Source organism: Sinocyclocheilus rhinocerous, unplaced genomic scaffold, assembly GCF_001515625.1.
Source record: "Sinocyclocheilus rhinocerous isolate Xijiao unplaced genomic scaffold, SAMN03320098_v1.1 scaffold1590, whole genome shotgun sequence".
In the NCBI taxonomy this organism is placed as follows: Eukaryota; Metazoa; Chordata; class Actinopteri; order Cypriniformes; family Cyprinidae; genus Sinocyclocheilus; species Sinocyclocheilus rhinocerous.
In genome coordinates, this window is record NW_015651328.1 from 409,398 (window position 1) to 425,348 (window position 15,951).

The following is a 15,951-nucleotide window of genomic DNA, read 5'->3' on the forward strand; positions in this document are numbered from 1 at the left end:
ATGTCATCGCCCATCGCGATGTTTCACTGTAGACATCGTCCAATGCCAATTTTGTAGACATTGCCCAACCCTATGGCAAATGATCATATAACCCCTCAATGGGCGACATTTGTGATTAAATCTCACCCCATATCACCAGAATGATGGAGTCAGATGGAAAATGAGCATTTGAGAGTCAATTAGGTCCAGTTTAGAGTTAAAAAGATGTGTATGTGGCTCAGATGGAAAAAGGAGGCTGATTTCTTTAAGTGTGAGTATCATGGAGAAGCATTAGTTTGAAGTTTAGTGCCTTTAGTAAATTATCTGATTTAACTATTACTATATATTTACATGTGGCATGTTGTGATGTGATAAAACTAGATCACTCACAATGTGATGAACAAAACGGCCCACAATGGAAGCATCTTACATTTACATTTACATTTATTAATTTAGCCGACGCTTTTATCCAAAGCAACTTACAATTGAGGAATACAACAAGCGATTCATCACAGGAATTGCTGGTGATACAAAGTTTCAGACATTGTTCAGATTAGTACAAGTACTAGACAGGGGGATTAAGGAAAAAGAAAGCAAGTTAGTTTTTTTATTGTTATTTTTTTTTTATTTTAGGATGCAGTCAAATGTTGACGAAAGAGTCTTCAGCTGTCACTTGAAAATTGTCAGGGATACAGCATTCTGGATGGGGTGGGATGATCATTCCACCAGCCAGGAACGGTGAATGAAAATGTTCTGGAAAGTGGATTTGTGACTCTCTTTGATGGTACCACGAGGCGTCGCTCACGTGTAGATCTCAGGCTTCTGGAGGGATGTAGATTCGTAAGAGTGAGTGGAAGTAGGAGGGTACTAAGCCTGTGGCTGTTCTATACACAAGCGTCAATCTCTTGAACTCGGTAGCCAGTGCAGGGAGATAAAGAGAGGTGTGATGTGGGCCCTTTTGGGCTCGTTGAGGATCAATTGTGCTACTGCATTCTAAATCATTTGAAGAGGTTTGATTGCACAAGATGGAAGTCCCAGTGATATAGTGTATATGGAAAAGAGGAGGGGTCCAAGAACTTATATCGTATATGCTTGCAGCTGATAAATGTTCCAGCTACTTTATTTTCTATGTTTGTCTGAAATTAAATTATATGTTTCTTTGTTAAAATATGTTACATTGTATTCATGTGATGTAAAGCTAAATTTGCCATCACCCGTTACTCCAGTCTTCAGTGTTACATGATCCTTCAGAAATCATTCTAATATGCTGATTTGGTGCTCAAGAAACATTTCTCATTATTATCAGTGTTGAAAACATTTGTGCTGGTTAATGTTTTTGTGGACTTTTATTCATAATAAATGTAGTGTCATGCAGTGACATACAGCGTTGACAGTTCAGTGTAGATAGACTCATGCTGTTGGGCTGCAACATGGCATCAGCTGAAGGATGAGAATCTGCCCCTAGTAATCCAGTATAGAGCAGTAATACTTACAGATGTTTTCTTTTTTCTTTTTCTTCAGTATGTTAAAAAAAGTTGCTTCTTTCTCAATCTCTCTTTTGTATATGAGATTCTTCCTTTCCATTCATTAGTTTTGGTTGTTTTTATGCTGTTGTCACCTCATGCTGTCTAGCGTTCACACGTCTGTTGGAGATGTGGTGGTGAATTGGAAATTAGACCTCTGCTAAAGCTGCCAAAGAAAGGATACTTTTTCTCTCTCTTTCTGTTTCACTCTCTTTTATGGAGCACAACAGTAACCATGTACAATTTCAGCAGCTTTGGTTACCAGAGTATTTTTCTTCAATTAAGAGTTCAGAGCCATGAACAAAGCCAGCCAGCTCTGAGATGAATCACAACGATACAAACTTTGATTTGATGCATAAAAGTCAAAATATGAAAATTGACTCTGTAGGCAATGACCTATGCATCCCACACTGAAAAAAACGGAAAACATGTCAAATTTACTTAATTTTTCTTTTGCAGGTTTTTGCACACATATTTTAAAAGTAAATTTATGAATGGAATTAAGTCAAATCTACTTAATTAAGTTATGTAAAATTAACAAATAGAATAAGTAAATTGAACTTGGCCAGTAAGAGTTTGTTGAGTAATTTCTACTTAATCATTTGATGTTTACTCTGCAATACTCAAGTACATTTTACTCAGTCATTCTTTGTAAACTTTACTCTAGCAAGCACTGAAAAAATCCATGCTATTAAAGCATAAGGTTTACTTAGAATCATCTAAGTATCTAACACATATAAATAATTTATTTTATTTTATTGTGTTTTATTTTATTTAATTCTTGTCTAAATTATTTAATGTAGAAATTACATTTGTTTTTTCCATAGTAATTTACTTCACAACAGAATCATTTTTATCAGTGCATGAATCCTTGGGAATGACATAATCAAAAAAAAAAAAGCACAATGTGAAAATATTGATATACAGTTATTGATTTTGAGTATAAAAACTATATATTTGAACGTATTGCAAAATATTTTTAAATATAATGCTACACAAGATTTATATTTCAAAAAAATGCTGTTCTTTTGAACTTTCTATTCATCAACGAATCCTAATAAATATCACAGTTTTCACAAACATATTAAGCAACACAACTGTTTTCAACATTAATAATAATAAAAAAAGTTTCTTGAGCACCAAATCAGCATATTAGAATGATTTCAGAAGGATCATGTGACACTGAAGACTGGAAAAGACTGCTGATAACGGTAGTCTACCATTCGACAAAAACTTTTGAGGCTTCTCTATGGAGAAAATGAATGTGATTGTTGCTTTCAAAACCCAGCTGTTGTGCTCTATTCTCACAGAGGCTGATATTCTGTGCATACACCCCTAGCGCTTCAGAGTTTTCAGTTTCACATTAGGAGCAATCCTCCCATCTACTCTGCCAATGGCATTTCTGTGGAAGAGACAACATCTATAGTTATTTTTCAGACTGCTGGCATACTAAAATGGTTAAAATGGCCAAACCAAAGCTGGCAGAGGCATAATGTTGGCAATTAATATGCCAGGGACAATAGGCTAAGCAAAATATGAGAGTAAAGGTTGGCAGCACCTCTTCCAGTGCCACCTGTTACACCTGCATCTGCCAGTTTCAGTAAAAACACTGCTGCCACACCTCCACCCGCTCTGAGCTCTCTCCCACTCTATAAGCTTTTTTTATCGCCTCTTTTTCCCTTGCCTACTTTTCCTTTGTACACAAACACTCTCACAGGTTTACAGAGAACAGATGTGCACACATAGATACGCACGGTATGCACTGTTGGTAGGCCAATGCCACAACCCACACACGCTTTAGGGATCTTTGTTCACAAAGGCTGTTTAGTCATGAATGCTTTGTGTGGAAGCCTGACCGGTCCACACCAGAAGGCCAATTGAGCTGTAAGTGCATGAATGAGGACTTCATATTCAAGCCAATTCACAGCTTGTTCTAAACAGCTGCAAGCTTTATAAACGCAAACTTGTACCCATTTCAGGCTCTCCTAAAGAACATTCAGTGTTATTTATTTGAGTCTCTGCCATGGCTTTTTAAAGCCATCCTATCAAGTGTTTTGGTCACAGAGAAGAGCTGATTAAGCTGACTGAAAATCTAAATATTTGTGTTTTTAATGGAAATGCTACATAAAGAGAGGGTTTTGTCTATAGAAACAGACCTGTGCAGTGTCGTGGCACTGGAGAGTGATAGATTGTTTCATGTTTACACACGCTGGTCATTTCAATGATATTTATGACTGCATTTGACCTAATAGTGACCATTGAACCATCTACAGTGGGGTCTGAATATATTTGGTGTTAAATGAAAAACAAATATTTGTTGGTCACTAAACCAATAAGCAAATTAATGACACTGAGCATGTGAATTGAGCCGAAATGTCAGATGGTCAAATGTTTACAATACATTGAAGCACAAGATGCTCTTCAGAAACAAGTAACATTCATGTTAAATTCATGTTAAATTTTAAATTAAACTTTTAACACAAAATGTTTGTAAGGCTGGTAATTATTATTATTATTATTATTATTATTATTATTATTATTATCTTTATTTATTTATTTTTATTTTCATAGATCATTTATTTCACAATACACATTGTTTCATACCAGAATTACAGAAAATCATGACTGTAATGTGTATAATATATTAATATATTTATGCCTTATAGTCGCATTTAGCAGATTAGAGCTGGGCGACAATATATTTACATTTTGCGATGATACAAGCAACCAGGCAGCTGAGATGTATTATTTAGAATATAAATCTTTATGTTGGTGTATATATGAAGTTGGATATTCAACTTTATATACAGTACAGAGAGAGAGAGAGAGAGAGCTGTGTGATAATACAGCTTGTAAACAATCACTCAGCAGAGATTTGCTAAATAGTATATATATATATATATATAGCTTTACGTTAGTATACTATATGCAGGTAAAGTAGGATGTACTATAAACTTTTAATATATCACTGGGTGATAATATAGATTTATATTTTCTAAGTTATTACAATCAGGCAATTGAGATTTACTATATAGAACATACTGCTTACTGTGAGTGTACTGTATATGTCCAGTGAAGGTTGAATATATTCATTTATTGATTTATTTATTTAAAATTATTTACTTTAAATTATTTATATACATTTAAATTAATTTAGTTTAAATCATTTATTTATTTAAAAGGTATTTAATTACTTTTTTTATTAGTAAACTGTGAAGCATTTTCACGAGTGATCTCAGACTCAGAACCCCACTGTATGTATAGGATTTATACTATCTAGTTTGAAAGAATTATCTTGGTGTTCTATACTTGACTCTATTTGTGAGAGTCCTTCTGTTCAGCATGAAGTCCGTGGAGAACGAGATGAACAAACTGACAGAGAGGTTAAGCCTTTAGCTGGCCATAACGTATGGTTAGATTCTGTCTCAACAAGCCCTAGCTGACCCCTAATACAACTGAAGCTGTGCAGCTTGACGGATCACACAGATTGAAAGGTTGCATATGTCTCATGTTAAGCTTCTGGTTTTCTGATTTTCTTGTTGTTCCAACATGTAATATTACTGTTAAATAGCAGCATTTCTATGGGATTTTCTTTTGACATCATGTATGCAATCTACAGGTGCATCTCAATAAATTAGAATGTCGTGGAAAAGTTCATTTATTTCAGTAATTCAACTCAAATTGTGAAACTCGTGTATTAAATAAATCCAATGCACACAGACTGAAGTAGTTTAAGTCTTTGGTTCTTTTAATTGTGATGATTTTGGCTCACATTTAACAAAAACCCACCAATTCACTATCTCAACAAATTAGAATATGGTGACATGCCAATCAGCTAATCAACTCGAAACACCTGCAAAGGTTTCCTTCCGTTTCCAAGGACCATTTTTTCCTTCAAAATGGTCTCTCAGTTTGGTTCACTAGGCTACACAATCATGGAGAAGACTGCTGATCTGACAGTTGTCCAGAAAACAATCATTGACACCCTTCACAAGGAGGGTAAGCCACAAACATTCATTGCCAAAGAAGCTGGCTGTTCACAGAGTGCTGTATCCAAGCATGTTAAAATGAACTTTTCCACGTCATTCTAATTTATTGAGATGCACCTCTATATTCTTCTCTAATCAGATCAGTAAGTTCACTCTAAAATTCAAATTATGTCATCTTTTACTTACAAAATATTGGTAACCATACAGTTTTGGTTGCCATTGACTTTCATGGTATGGGAAAAACACAATGAGACATTTCTCAAAATATCTTCTTTTTTTTTATGTTCTACAGAAAGAAAGTCAGTCAAACAGGTTTGGAACGACGTGAGCAAATGTTGACAGTATTTTGATTTTTGGGTGAACTGTCCCTTTAACAGCTATGAAAGTACCCACCCTGGTGCTGCTTCCCTGATTGCAGGAGACTTTAATCATGCCAACCTGCAGACAGTTCTTTAGAAATATTACCAGCATGCCTCCTGCCCTGTATGAATGCTCTTGATTACTGCCACACCACTATCGCAGATCATCTGCCTGCGCTTCCTATTCCAAGAACCTGAAGAGGAAGAATAAATAATAAGGAAAAATAAAGCCATATATAAATGCATCATTCATTTATTCATTGAATAATGTATCCACAGGAACACTGGATGCAGGAGCAGATGAAGTGGTGTGGGACTGTTCTGTGAACTTGAACTATGTTTGTCAGTGATTCTGTTAAGATACTATTTGCTCTGTTTTATCTTAATCATCTTGAAAAATGTATTTAAAAAGCTACGTTATTAAATCACTATTCAGTATGGAAGCTTATTTCCACCATGGAATAAAAATAAATAAATAAATTAATTAATTAAATTTTAAATTAATGAATTAAGAAAAAAAAGTAATTGAGACTTTCTCATAATTGAGATTTTATATCTCACAATTTTTTTTTTCTCAGAATTCTTTTTTTTTCTCTTCCATTAAAGAGTTGCAGTTATCTTTTTTATATTTTTATTCTGTAGTGAAAAAAATAAAATATTTCATAGCTCTGTGTAATAAATTAAACAAAATAATTTGTTTACAATGATAATAACAACTGAATTGAATTGACAATCAGTTACATCAGTTACTTTCATCCCAGAGATGAACATTAGTCGCCAATAGTCTTTTAAAATTGGCAGATAAAAAAAACAAAAAAAAAACTATTACAGACCATGGAGAATGAGATGAGACCAGCTTAAGGAGGTGTATGTTTAACTGTAAATTTCTGGTGTCCTGATTAAAACAGATTCTGAAGTGATTTGTTGTCCTAACTTTGAATATCTCACTATTAAATAAATATTCTACCCATTCAGATCAAGAAAAGACATTTTGTGAACTAATATTAAGAGCTATGAAAGTATCTAGCCTGATGCGGTGTCCCTGATTGCGGAAGACTTTAATCATGCCAACCAGCAGATGGTAGAAAGCTCTACAGATTTCCACTGAATTATTATTATCTCCCAAAAGCAGCACAGAAAATTCAAAAGAGAAGTGTGGATTTAATTTTTGGCCAAGGTATGACCTTTGAAAGGTTATCAGGAGTAATAATTGAGCAACACAAACAATTAACACAGTTTTCCTAATCTTTGTGTGGGGATATCTCACTCATGTGTGAATCTGATATTTTTTTTAGTTTCAAAGAAAAATTCTGTGACCTGTATAATGATTACAGACTGATCTAACATAATGATGTGCTGTGAAGAGCTGGTGATGGGGCGCATTAACACGATGCTGTCTGAGTGATTAGACCCCCTGTAGTTCACATAACGGTGTAACGTGTCCAGCAAAAAGGCAATTTCTTGGGATCTTCATGCTGCACTGACTCAACAGGAAGGTACTAATGTCAAGATGTTCTTGGTCTTTATTGATTACAGCACCACATTTAACACCGTCATCCCTTTCAGACTGGACAGAAAGCTCTTATTTTATTTATTTTATTTTATTTTATTTTATTTTATTTTATTTTATTTTATTTTATTTTATTTTATTTTATTTTATTTTATTTTATTTTTGATTTGATTTGATTTGCATTTAAGATTGATGTATTAATACATTTGCACATTGCACTTGTGCATATAACATTAAATTGAACCCTGAACTGAGCATGTATCTCAGTGGTATATGAAGTTACACAGATCTACCCACAATTCTTGGTGGTAAGACTGAGTAGGAGGGTTAATCCAGAAACATGAGGCATATGTTCACTCGTAGTAACCCTTCTCTCAGCGCGCACACACACACACACACACACACATTTTATCCTTTGCCCAACATGCAGCTCTTTGTCAAGTGTTTACAAAGTCTTATTTTTACATACGTTTCTACATATACCCACATATACGTACGCAACCCAGGCAACGATTAGTTCTGTGAAACAAAGCAAAACCAATGTTACACCGTGTCTACGGACGTGAGTGGCGCGGCGCAACAAATCCCCGACAGAAAACTGCTGCCGGGGTCTATTTATGACGTGCTGACACAAATTTCAAATGGTTTTCAACGGTCATTTGATCGCGTCCAGTGTAGGCAGACTTTAGCTGTTATAGACACGGTGTTACTCACCTATTGAGAAGAAACAAAGCAACCTCGGCGTCCGATCGCAGGCCGCCGCTCCTTGAGTTCTCTCCAGCGCTGGAAACCTGATCCGAGCTTTACACGGGTCCTACTTCTTGCTTTATTTTATTTTATTTTATTTTATTTTATTTTATTTTATTTTATTTTATTTTTGATTTGATTTGATTTGCATTTAAGATTGATGTATTAATACATTTGCACATTGCACTTGTGCATATAACATTAAATTGAACCCTGAACTGAGCATGTATCTCAGTGGTATATGAAGTTACACAGATCTACCCACAATTCTTGGTGGTAAGACTGAGTAGGAGGGTTAATCCTGAAACATGAGGCATATGTTCACTCGTAGTAACCCTTCTCTCAGCAGAGATGCTTAATAAGCTGGGGCAAAGGGGTCGCAAGTGTTCAAGGGCTGATGGGGATAGAATGCCCAGTTTAAGAAGAGAATCTAGCTTTGACCTGACAAGAAACAGGGAAAATGAACCCAGGAGTATAAGAGAAGATAGGGTAGCATGAGGCTATTCAGAAAGAAGACCTTTGGCCTTTAGCTTTAACCTGAACAGAATGTAATCCTCTCCCTACTTCCGCTCGGCTAATGTCCGTCCCATGCACTGAAAGCTCTCTCCTCCACATCACGAGTAGACACGCCCCTTATTGCTGATTGGCTACAAGTTTGTTTTGCTATTCGGCCCGAATCAGTTTTCTAAAGTGTTTTTGAAAAATCACATACCCTGCCTTTAATAAAAGTATACATTTTCATTAAAAAGTATCTTACAAACTTTTATACAGTAGTGTATATATTAAATGGGAGTTGAAGCTCAGTATTTATATATGGTATATACTGTGTAATTGAATGTTGTCCTAAGCAGACTATATGCTATAAAACTGTAACAGTAGCCTACCAATATTTTATGTTAATTTATTTATTAATTTGGTAAGTAGCCATGCAATTAGCAGGGTAACATAAAGTTAGCTGGTGATTATTGCAAAATAAACCCCTGAAGGCTGATTCAAGTCCCTACTGTTTCCGGTCAGGTTTGTTTTTAATTAAAGACTGACTGACTCTTTGTTGTGCCATACATATACCATAAACATCTCATTATAATCTTCCTTCTGTCCATTGATCTCTTTCCAGGGTATGGGGCCGTCCAGTATACCGTCTCTGCCCCTCATGGTGGGCTGTGGCATATCCTGTACGGCTCTTCTCATTCTGCTGCTCATCTACGCTGTCTTTTGGAGGTGAGTTCAACAAAACCCTTCACTGACCCACAGCCAGCAACACAACACTGATCTACAGAGGACCGTTTTTGAACGTAGCTTCCAGGTTCTGCTGTCCTCTGTGTTATTTTTGCACTATTCCCCTCGTTTACCTCTCACAGGTACACTTACACCTTAAAAGATTCATTTTTCAGATTGTAGCTTCCCACGTGGGGTTGCCCGGGCTGGGATAGAGCAGCTGGCATGGGGTAGATCTACAGTGGGCCAAAACTGCAATTGCAATAATTGGGAACGAATGAGGGATGGCGGGAGCCGCCTGTGGCAGGACAGGATTATGTGGAGAGTGCTAGTGAAGGCTAGCATAGTTGCTAACAACTCGGTGTGGCAGATGGCCCAGGTCAGTCACGTGATCAGCTAACACCATGCCCAGATAAAGGCCAACACTTAGTCAAGTGCTTAGTCAAGTATTTATCTCCTCAGAAGTATGACAAATGATGCTAGATTGTTTTTTCGCTACATTGTTTATATATTAAATATTATTCATATAAAATATTTGTCACATGATCCTTCTGAAATCATTCTAATATGCTGATTTGGTGCTTAAGAAACATTACTTATTATTATCAATGTTGAAAACATTGAAATCCTTGATCATATTTGGCAGGGTTTTTTGATGAAAATATTTTTTTTTGTCACAGTACTACAGTATTTACTGTCACTATTGATTAACCTAATGTGTCCTTGCTGAATGAAAGTAATAATCTCTTTACAAAAAAAAAAAGAAAGAAAGAAGAAGAAGCATGTTTATGTGTGAAATGTTTTGGTCGAAGAGTGTATTTGTAAATTATTTATATTATATATTATAATGTGTTATACTATTTTTATATATAATGCGTAGTACTATTTTGTTGTATAATGCAATGAAATTCATTCATTATTCATTCACTTTTAAGGGTGTTTGAGTTGGTTTAAATTACCTGATACTTCGGATCCAAATGATTTTTACCCCCGTCCCATAATTCCTGAGTAGCAGGTGGGAAGGTATTTCCTCTCTCCAAGATTAGTGCATCTGCCACCCCACCAGAGAGCTTATCACAGGCCTGCCCTTTCACTCAGACCATTGATCCAGGGGACGCTGTCATTGTCCTCTTGAGCAGATCTGGCCAGAGCTCAAATAGCGAATGAGGACATTTTGCTCACCGGTGCTTGTGTGTAAGATGCTGTTTTGGAGTTCATCTGAAGGTCACCTGAGATGCTGCTCGAGTTGTCAGTGTTAAGTGAAGAGAAAAAAAGGATAAATGGATTTTGATAAATGGGTCCCACACATTTTATGTCATAAACCTGTATATCAAGCCTTTTGTAAAGATAATAATGTCATAACAGCAAAACAAAGTTGCTGATAAAGTTATTTGATTCTCAGGTACATTCGTTCAGAGAGGTCCATCATCTTGGTGAACTTCTGCCTGTCCATACTGGCCTCCAATGTGCTGATACTGGTGGGACAGTCCCAAACTCTCAGTAAGGTGAGTATGTGTGCACATTTGTGCTTCTCTGATGTATATGAGAGAAAGAGTTGAGAAAGAACAACCTTTAGGTTCCCATCTTGACGCCTTCATGTTTGGCTACAATTTGAAGATTATTCTGGGGAAGTAAATGTTCTTCTGGAATGGTCTACATGAAATTAGTTAATTTATTAAACATAATAAATAACAATTTTGTGTTTCTGGAAAGTAGCCCCTGTTGTTGTTGATGATAATATTTGTATCGGTCATATTAAAAAAATAAATATATATTTTTATACCTTATCACTTTAAATAATAATAATAATAACAATAATTATTATTATTATTATTTGTATAACTGTTAGTTAAGGTATAGTTTTAAATGCATTTGTGAATTAAAATTATTATTATTATTATTATTATCATCATCAAATAATTGTATATAACTGCCCTTCATTTTTTATTTAATAATGACCATTTATATGACTGCATTTCAGTTTTCAATATGGAATAAACATAACACTATTAGCTAATAACTAAAATTATTATTATTATTATTATTATTATTATTATTATTATTATTATTATTATTATTATTATTATTATTATTATTATTATTATTATTATTATTATTATTATTATTATTATTATTATTATTATTATTATTATTATTATTATTATTATTATTATTATAAGTTACATACACATTTTTTCTTTGAATTTAATATTATTATTATTATTATTATTATTATTATTATAAGTTACATACACATTTTTTCTTTGAATTTAATTCAATTTCAATTCTACTTAAATTCTAAGTCTTCATACAAATTCAGTTCAAATTCAAAAAAATAAATTGGAATGCAAAATACATTCAATTTAAAACTGAGTTCTGAATGGCACTTAACCTTGGGTCCCAGACTCCTTAGAGATAGTAGTCTGTCTGTGGTACAGGTAACTGGTGTTTGTTCTCTCTCCAGCCTGTCATGACAATATGTAAGTGGCCACGATAGAATTTGAGAAAGTCAGGCAGGTGCTTGTAGCAGACAGACAGACGTGTGGAAGGCGCTGGAGGGTCAGCTTTGTGTCAGCCGTGACAGTCACACTGAGAGAGCGTAAGATAGACTACAGAGGCACCTGAGAAATAAGTGCTGTCATTCAAACCCAACCTGTCGCTCAGAGCTACAAAGAAAGCCGAAGACCAGCAAAGGAACTGCTCGTAGGACCCCTTCCTCCTCGATCCAGACTTAATATTTCACAAAATTCTCATATTCGGCATAAGTTTCAGAAAGTACAGATAAGCCTAATTTCAGAAACCATGAATGGTGTGAAATCCTTCTCATTTCCTGGGTCATTTGCTGAGCGGGCCGGTGTTTAGCATTAGAATATGCACCTCATTATTGTATAAAACCTCAGCGATATACTCTGCTTACTGCTTCTCATTTGCGTTCGCCGGTTATTTAAATCATACTTTTCTTTAATTCTAGCCTGCCATTTTTCCTCAGAAACTATTCAACCTTTAACTAACCCATTTTCACTTTTTAAGTACCGTCTACGAGGAAAAAAGCATAGACAGGGTGTGTTGTTAGAGCTCATTTTCACACCACATCGAAACCAGATGGACTTTCGTTAATGTCCGCGGCTCGTTCCCACTTCTCCTTATCAATCACTTCATCTCTCTCTCCCTCTTGGCTTTGATAACAAGCAGCCGAGAGCCATTTGCACCTCTTCTTGCTTCCTGTACTTTCTCACACATCTTTTTCGTCATCTCTTACTCCTTATTTCTCTCTGTTTCTTTCTTCTTCCCTCTTTTGTCTCTAGGGACTGTGCACTGTGACTGCTGCCTTTTTGCACTTCTTCTTTCTGGCCTCTTTCTGCTGGGTACTGACAGAGGCATGGCAGTCCTATCTGGCTGTGAATGGCAAGATGAGGTCCCGCCTCATTCGCAAGCGTTTTCTGTGCCTGGGCTGGGGTAGGACACCCGCACACACACCACAACTAACATCAAAGGTCAAAAGCGATGTTATTGTAGTGCTTCAGTTTCAGTTTTTTATCCATATGAGGGATGCAGGAGTATAACATGCCAGTTCTTATCAATTCAGTCACATCAGATTGTCTGCAATGTCAGTTTGCTTCAATGGAGCCCAATGACACACCATAAACATGCCACTGGAGCTCAATGTTACTTCTGTATTACAAGACGTAGATGTCTGATCGTTGATAAGAAATGCATTGTGTGCCACCATCTTAACACAGGCAGGATCTAACAGGGTATTCAAGCACTTGCAGTAGCACACACACACTTGTTTTGTAACTTATTGATCCACTATCACTTCCATTAATTCATAGATGCCCTTTGCAGATATTGTAGAAAAGCATTGCCTCCCACAGGGAAGTGGTATTACATATATGTGTGTGTGTGTGTGTGTGTGCTGTCTGTTGCAAGATATATTATATATTTATAATGATTTTTTTATGTTTTCATGATTTTCTGTTTGTGTTATTTGTATGTTGCTTGAAAAAAAATAATTACAATGCTGAGCTACTTTTGAAAGGCCATCCGTAAAGAAACATTATTTTACCCACGTAGTGTAGTGTAGTTACAGAATCGACCAGGAGGAGCAAAGTGACTATTCTAACTATCCAAACCATGACCCCCTACAGGTTACAGTATGAAACGATCACAGCTGGAATCCAGAGCAAACTTTCTTCATTGTGTGCTGCTTCCTCCAGAGCCACATTTGGATCAAGTTCATCCCCTCCTTTCCCACGTCTTTCAATCCTGTTCTCTAAACTGGAGTTTTTCTAATTGGCTTTAATTTCCAGAGTTAATCAGAGCATTGTTAATTACATGAATATTTCAGAGGAGAGCTCATTATGTGTGGACGTGGCACACAGACATAGAGCGAGAAGAATGGATAGGTCTAATTAGCACATGAGTAAAGCTGGCCTCCCTGACTGTGATGGCAAACACAATAGGGATGACACCAGAAGGAGAGGCCAGAAAGCCCTCACAGACACCGAGAGGGGAAGGGATTCTACAAAGTAAAGGTCACTGTACACGTCATTGTAATCAAGGACCAAGAAGTACACCTTCCTCAGTCTTGAGATGGGAAACCTCATGCTGAAAAGATGTTTAGTTATGACAGTGTTTACTGTTGTATATAAAATAGCAAAATGCATTTTTTTTTTATTCCTGTAGGGGGAACATCTATATTCGTGAACTCATGAACATTTAGTATTATATAGTTTTCTTGCAAAGAAGACAATTAAATAAATACAATATATATATATAATACAAATTTTCAAGGTCCAGCAGTGATGGTGAAAAATCATTACAGTTTTTAAAAGTAAGAAATTATTGATTAAAATAAGAAAATATTGTTCAGAAACTTTTTTTCTGCTTTTTTTATCTTATATATTGCATGTTCATAACCTGGTAAATGGAAAAGTCCTGCATATTGCCTATTGCATGCCAAATACATTTTATTTATTTATTTATTACAAATCTAGCTGGTAAACAAATATAAGACTATTTTTACACATTGTTCCATTAGATTTTCTGGACTGAAATATATTAAATGCATACAGTACATTTGAAAGAAAACACCTGAAGCAAAACACAGTAATGTGCATTTAGTGACATTATACTGTATGATATAAAAGACATTAAATCAATTTAACAATGTGTTATACAAACCATACAAGTTGTAAGATGAAGAGGTTGTATTTAATATATCCTTTTCAATTCTTAATTAAAATAATTAAGAAATAAACTTGGTATACTGAACATGCTACTATTACACTTTGTGCCATTGGATTTCTGAACTGAAACATATTAAATATATACATTTGAAAGTTGAGACCTGAAGCAAAACACAGTAATGTGCTTTTAATGACATGATACTGTATGACATAAAAGCTCTTTGGTTCCAGCTAGCATTCACAGTGTTGCTATAAGAGGGTCACAGTGCTTGCTCTGTGTACTTGCCCTGTGGAGCGCTCTTAGAGAATACAGACAGGAACGTTTACACTGCTACACTTTGGCCTCATAAATAAAGACATACACAGAGGCCCACGGGAATTCTCTTTGCTAAAGTAGCGTGTCTGGGGTCTGGGAGGGCACTGCACACAGGGGGAATGGTGTACCTGTACGCCATGTGCATTTGTCCATGAAAAGGGCACAAGCTAAAGAAAGTCACCAATGTGAGAGAAGATTACTTCAGCTAACTTCCCCTCTGGCCATTTGCCATTAATGGTTCTAAAAAAAAATGAAAAATTCTAGGTTGCATTTTCTGTTCATAATTTTCCTTTTAGCAATGCCTGTCCTCTGTTATTATATATGGTGGGCAATTTTCTCATGCAGGCTAAATGTATAAAATCTCTCAGTCAGTATTTAAATAGTCAAAAAAATTTTTCAGAATTTCAACTCAATTTTCTTTATCAGTAAATGATTTCAATTAACTTTGCCACCACATTTTGCATTTAAAATAATAATTATAAGTTAAGCAATTAAACAAACTTTTTAATTTCAGTGGGTTGAGGTTTTTTTTGTTGTTTTTTTCTCCTTTCCTCATCATAAGCTTTATCTTGCAGGTCTTCCAGCCCTTGTGGTCGCTGTATCTGTGGGTTTTACCCGGGCCAGAGGTTATGGCACGCCAAGTTAGTAAGTATCACTGATGCAGCACAGTCTCACAAGGAAAACATTTATCTTACATTAAAACATTGTTCTGGTGCTATTTTGAGGGTTAAAGTACGTCAAGTCTCAGTGATCTTTGGATGTTTAAAAGAATACGGACGTACCTACAGTACATCTAAAATACATAAAGATATTTTTTTGTTTAAGTAATTTTGTATGATCACAGAGTACTCTGTATAATATTATAACACATAGTGTATAATGCAACACATAAGCAGTAAACACACTTACCTGATACATGAAATGTACAAATTATTGCCATCAAGTTAATAATCAATCTTTACAAACTACAGTACTTTCCAGAAAATAAGTTGCACCTGACTATAAGTTGCACTGGGTCAGCATTGCATTGTCCAAAAGTTATGTTTGTCGTTCTATGAGTTACATTTTATTATTACATTCAGAAATTATGTAAAATACCAGTAAATAAAGCAAAACGTTTA

The 15,951-nt window shown here is 35.4% G+C and overlaps 1 protein-coding gene across 1 annotated transcript in view; it reads left to right on the forward strand.

Annotated features, from left to right (window-relative positions):
- The window catches only part of LOC107712761 (adhesion G protein-coupled receptor B2-like), a 135,432-nt gene that overhangs the window by 73,825 nt on the left and 45,656 nt on the right, over positions 1-15,951 (forward strand). Inside the window, exons 8-11 of the mRNA XM_016518099.1 lie at positions 9,225-9,328; positions 10,728-10,830; positions 12,631-12,781; positions 15,406-15,475. Coding sequence (XP_016373585.1) covers positions 9,225-9,328; positions 10,728-10,830; positions 12,631-12,781; positions 15,406-15,475 — 428 coding nt within the window. The remainder of the gene's footprint in view (positions 1-9,224; positions 9,329-10,727; positions 10,831-12,630; positions 12,782-15,405; positions 15,476-15,951) is intronic.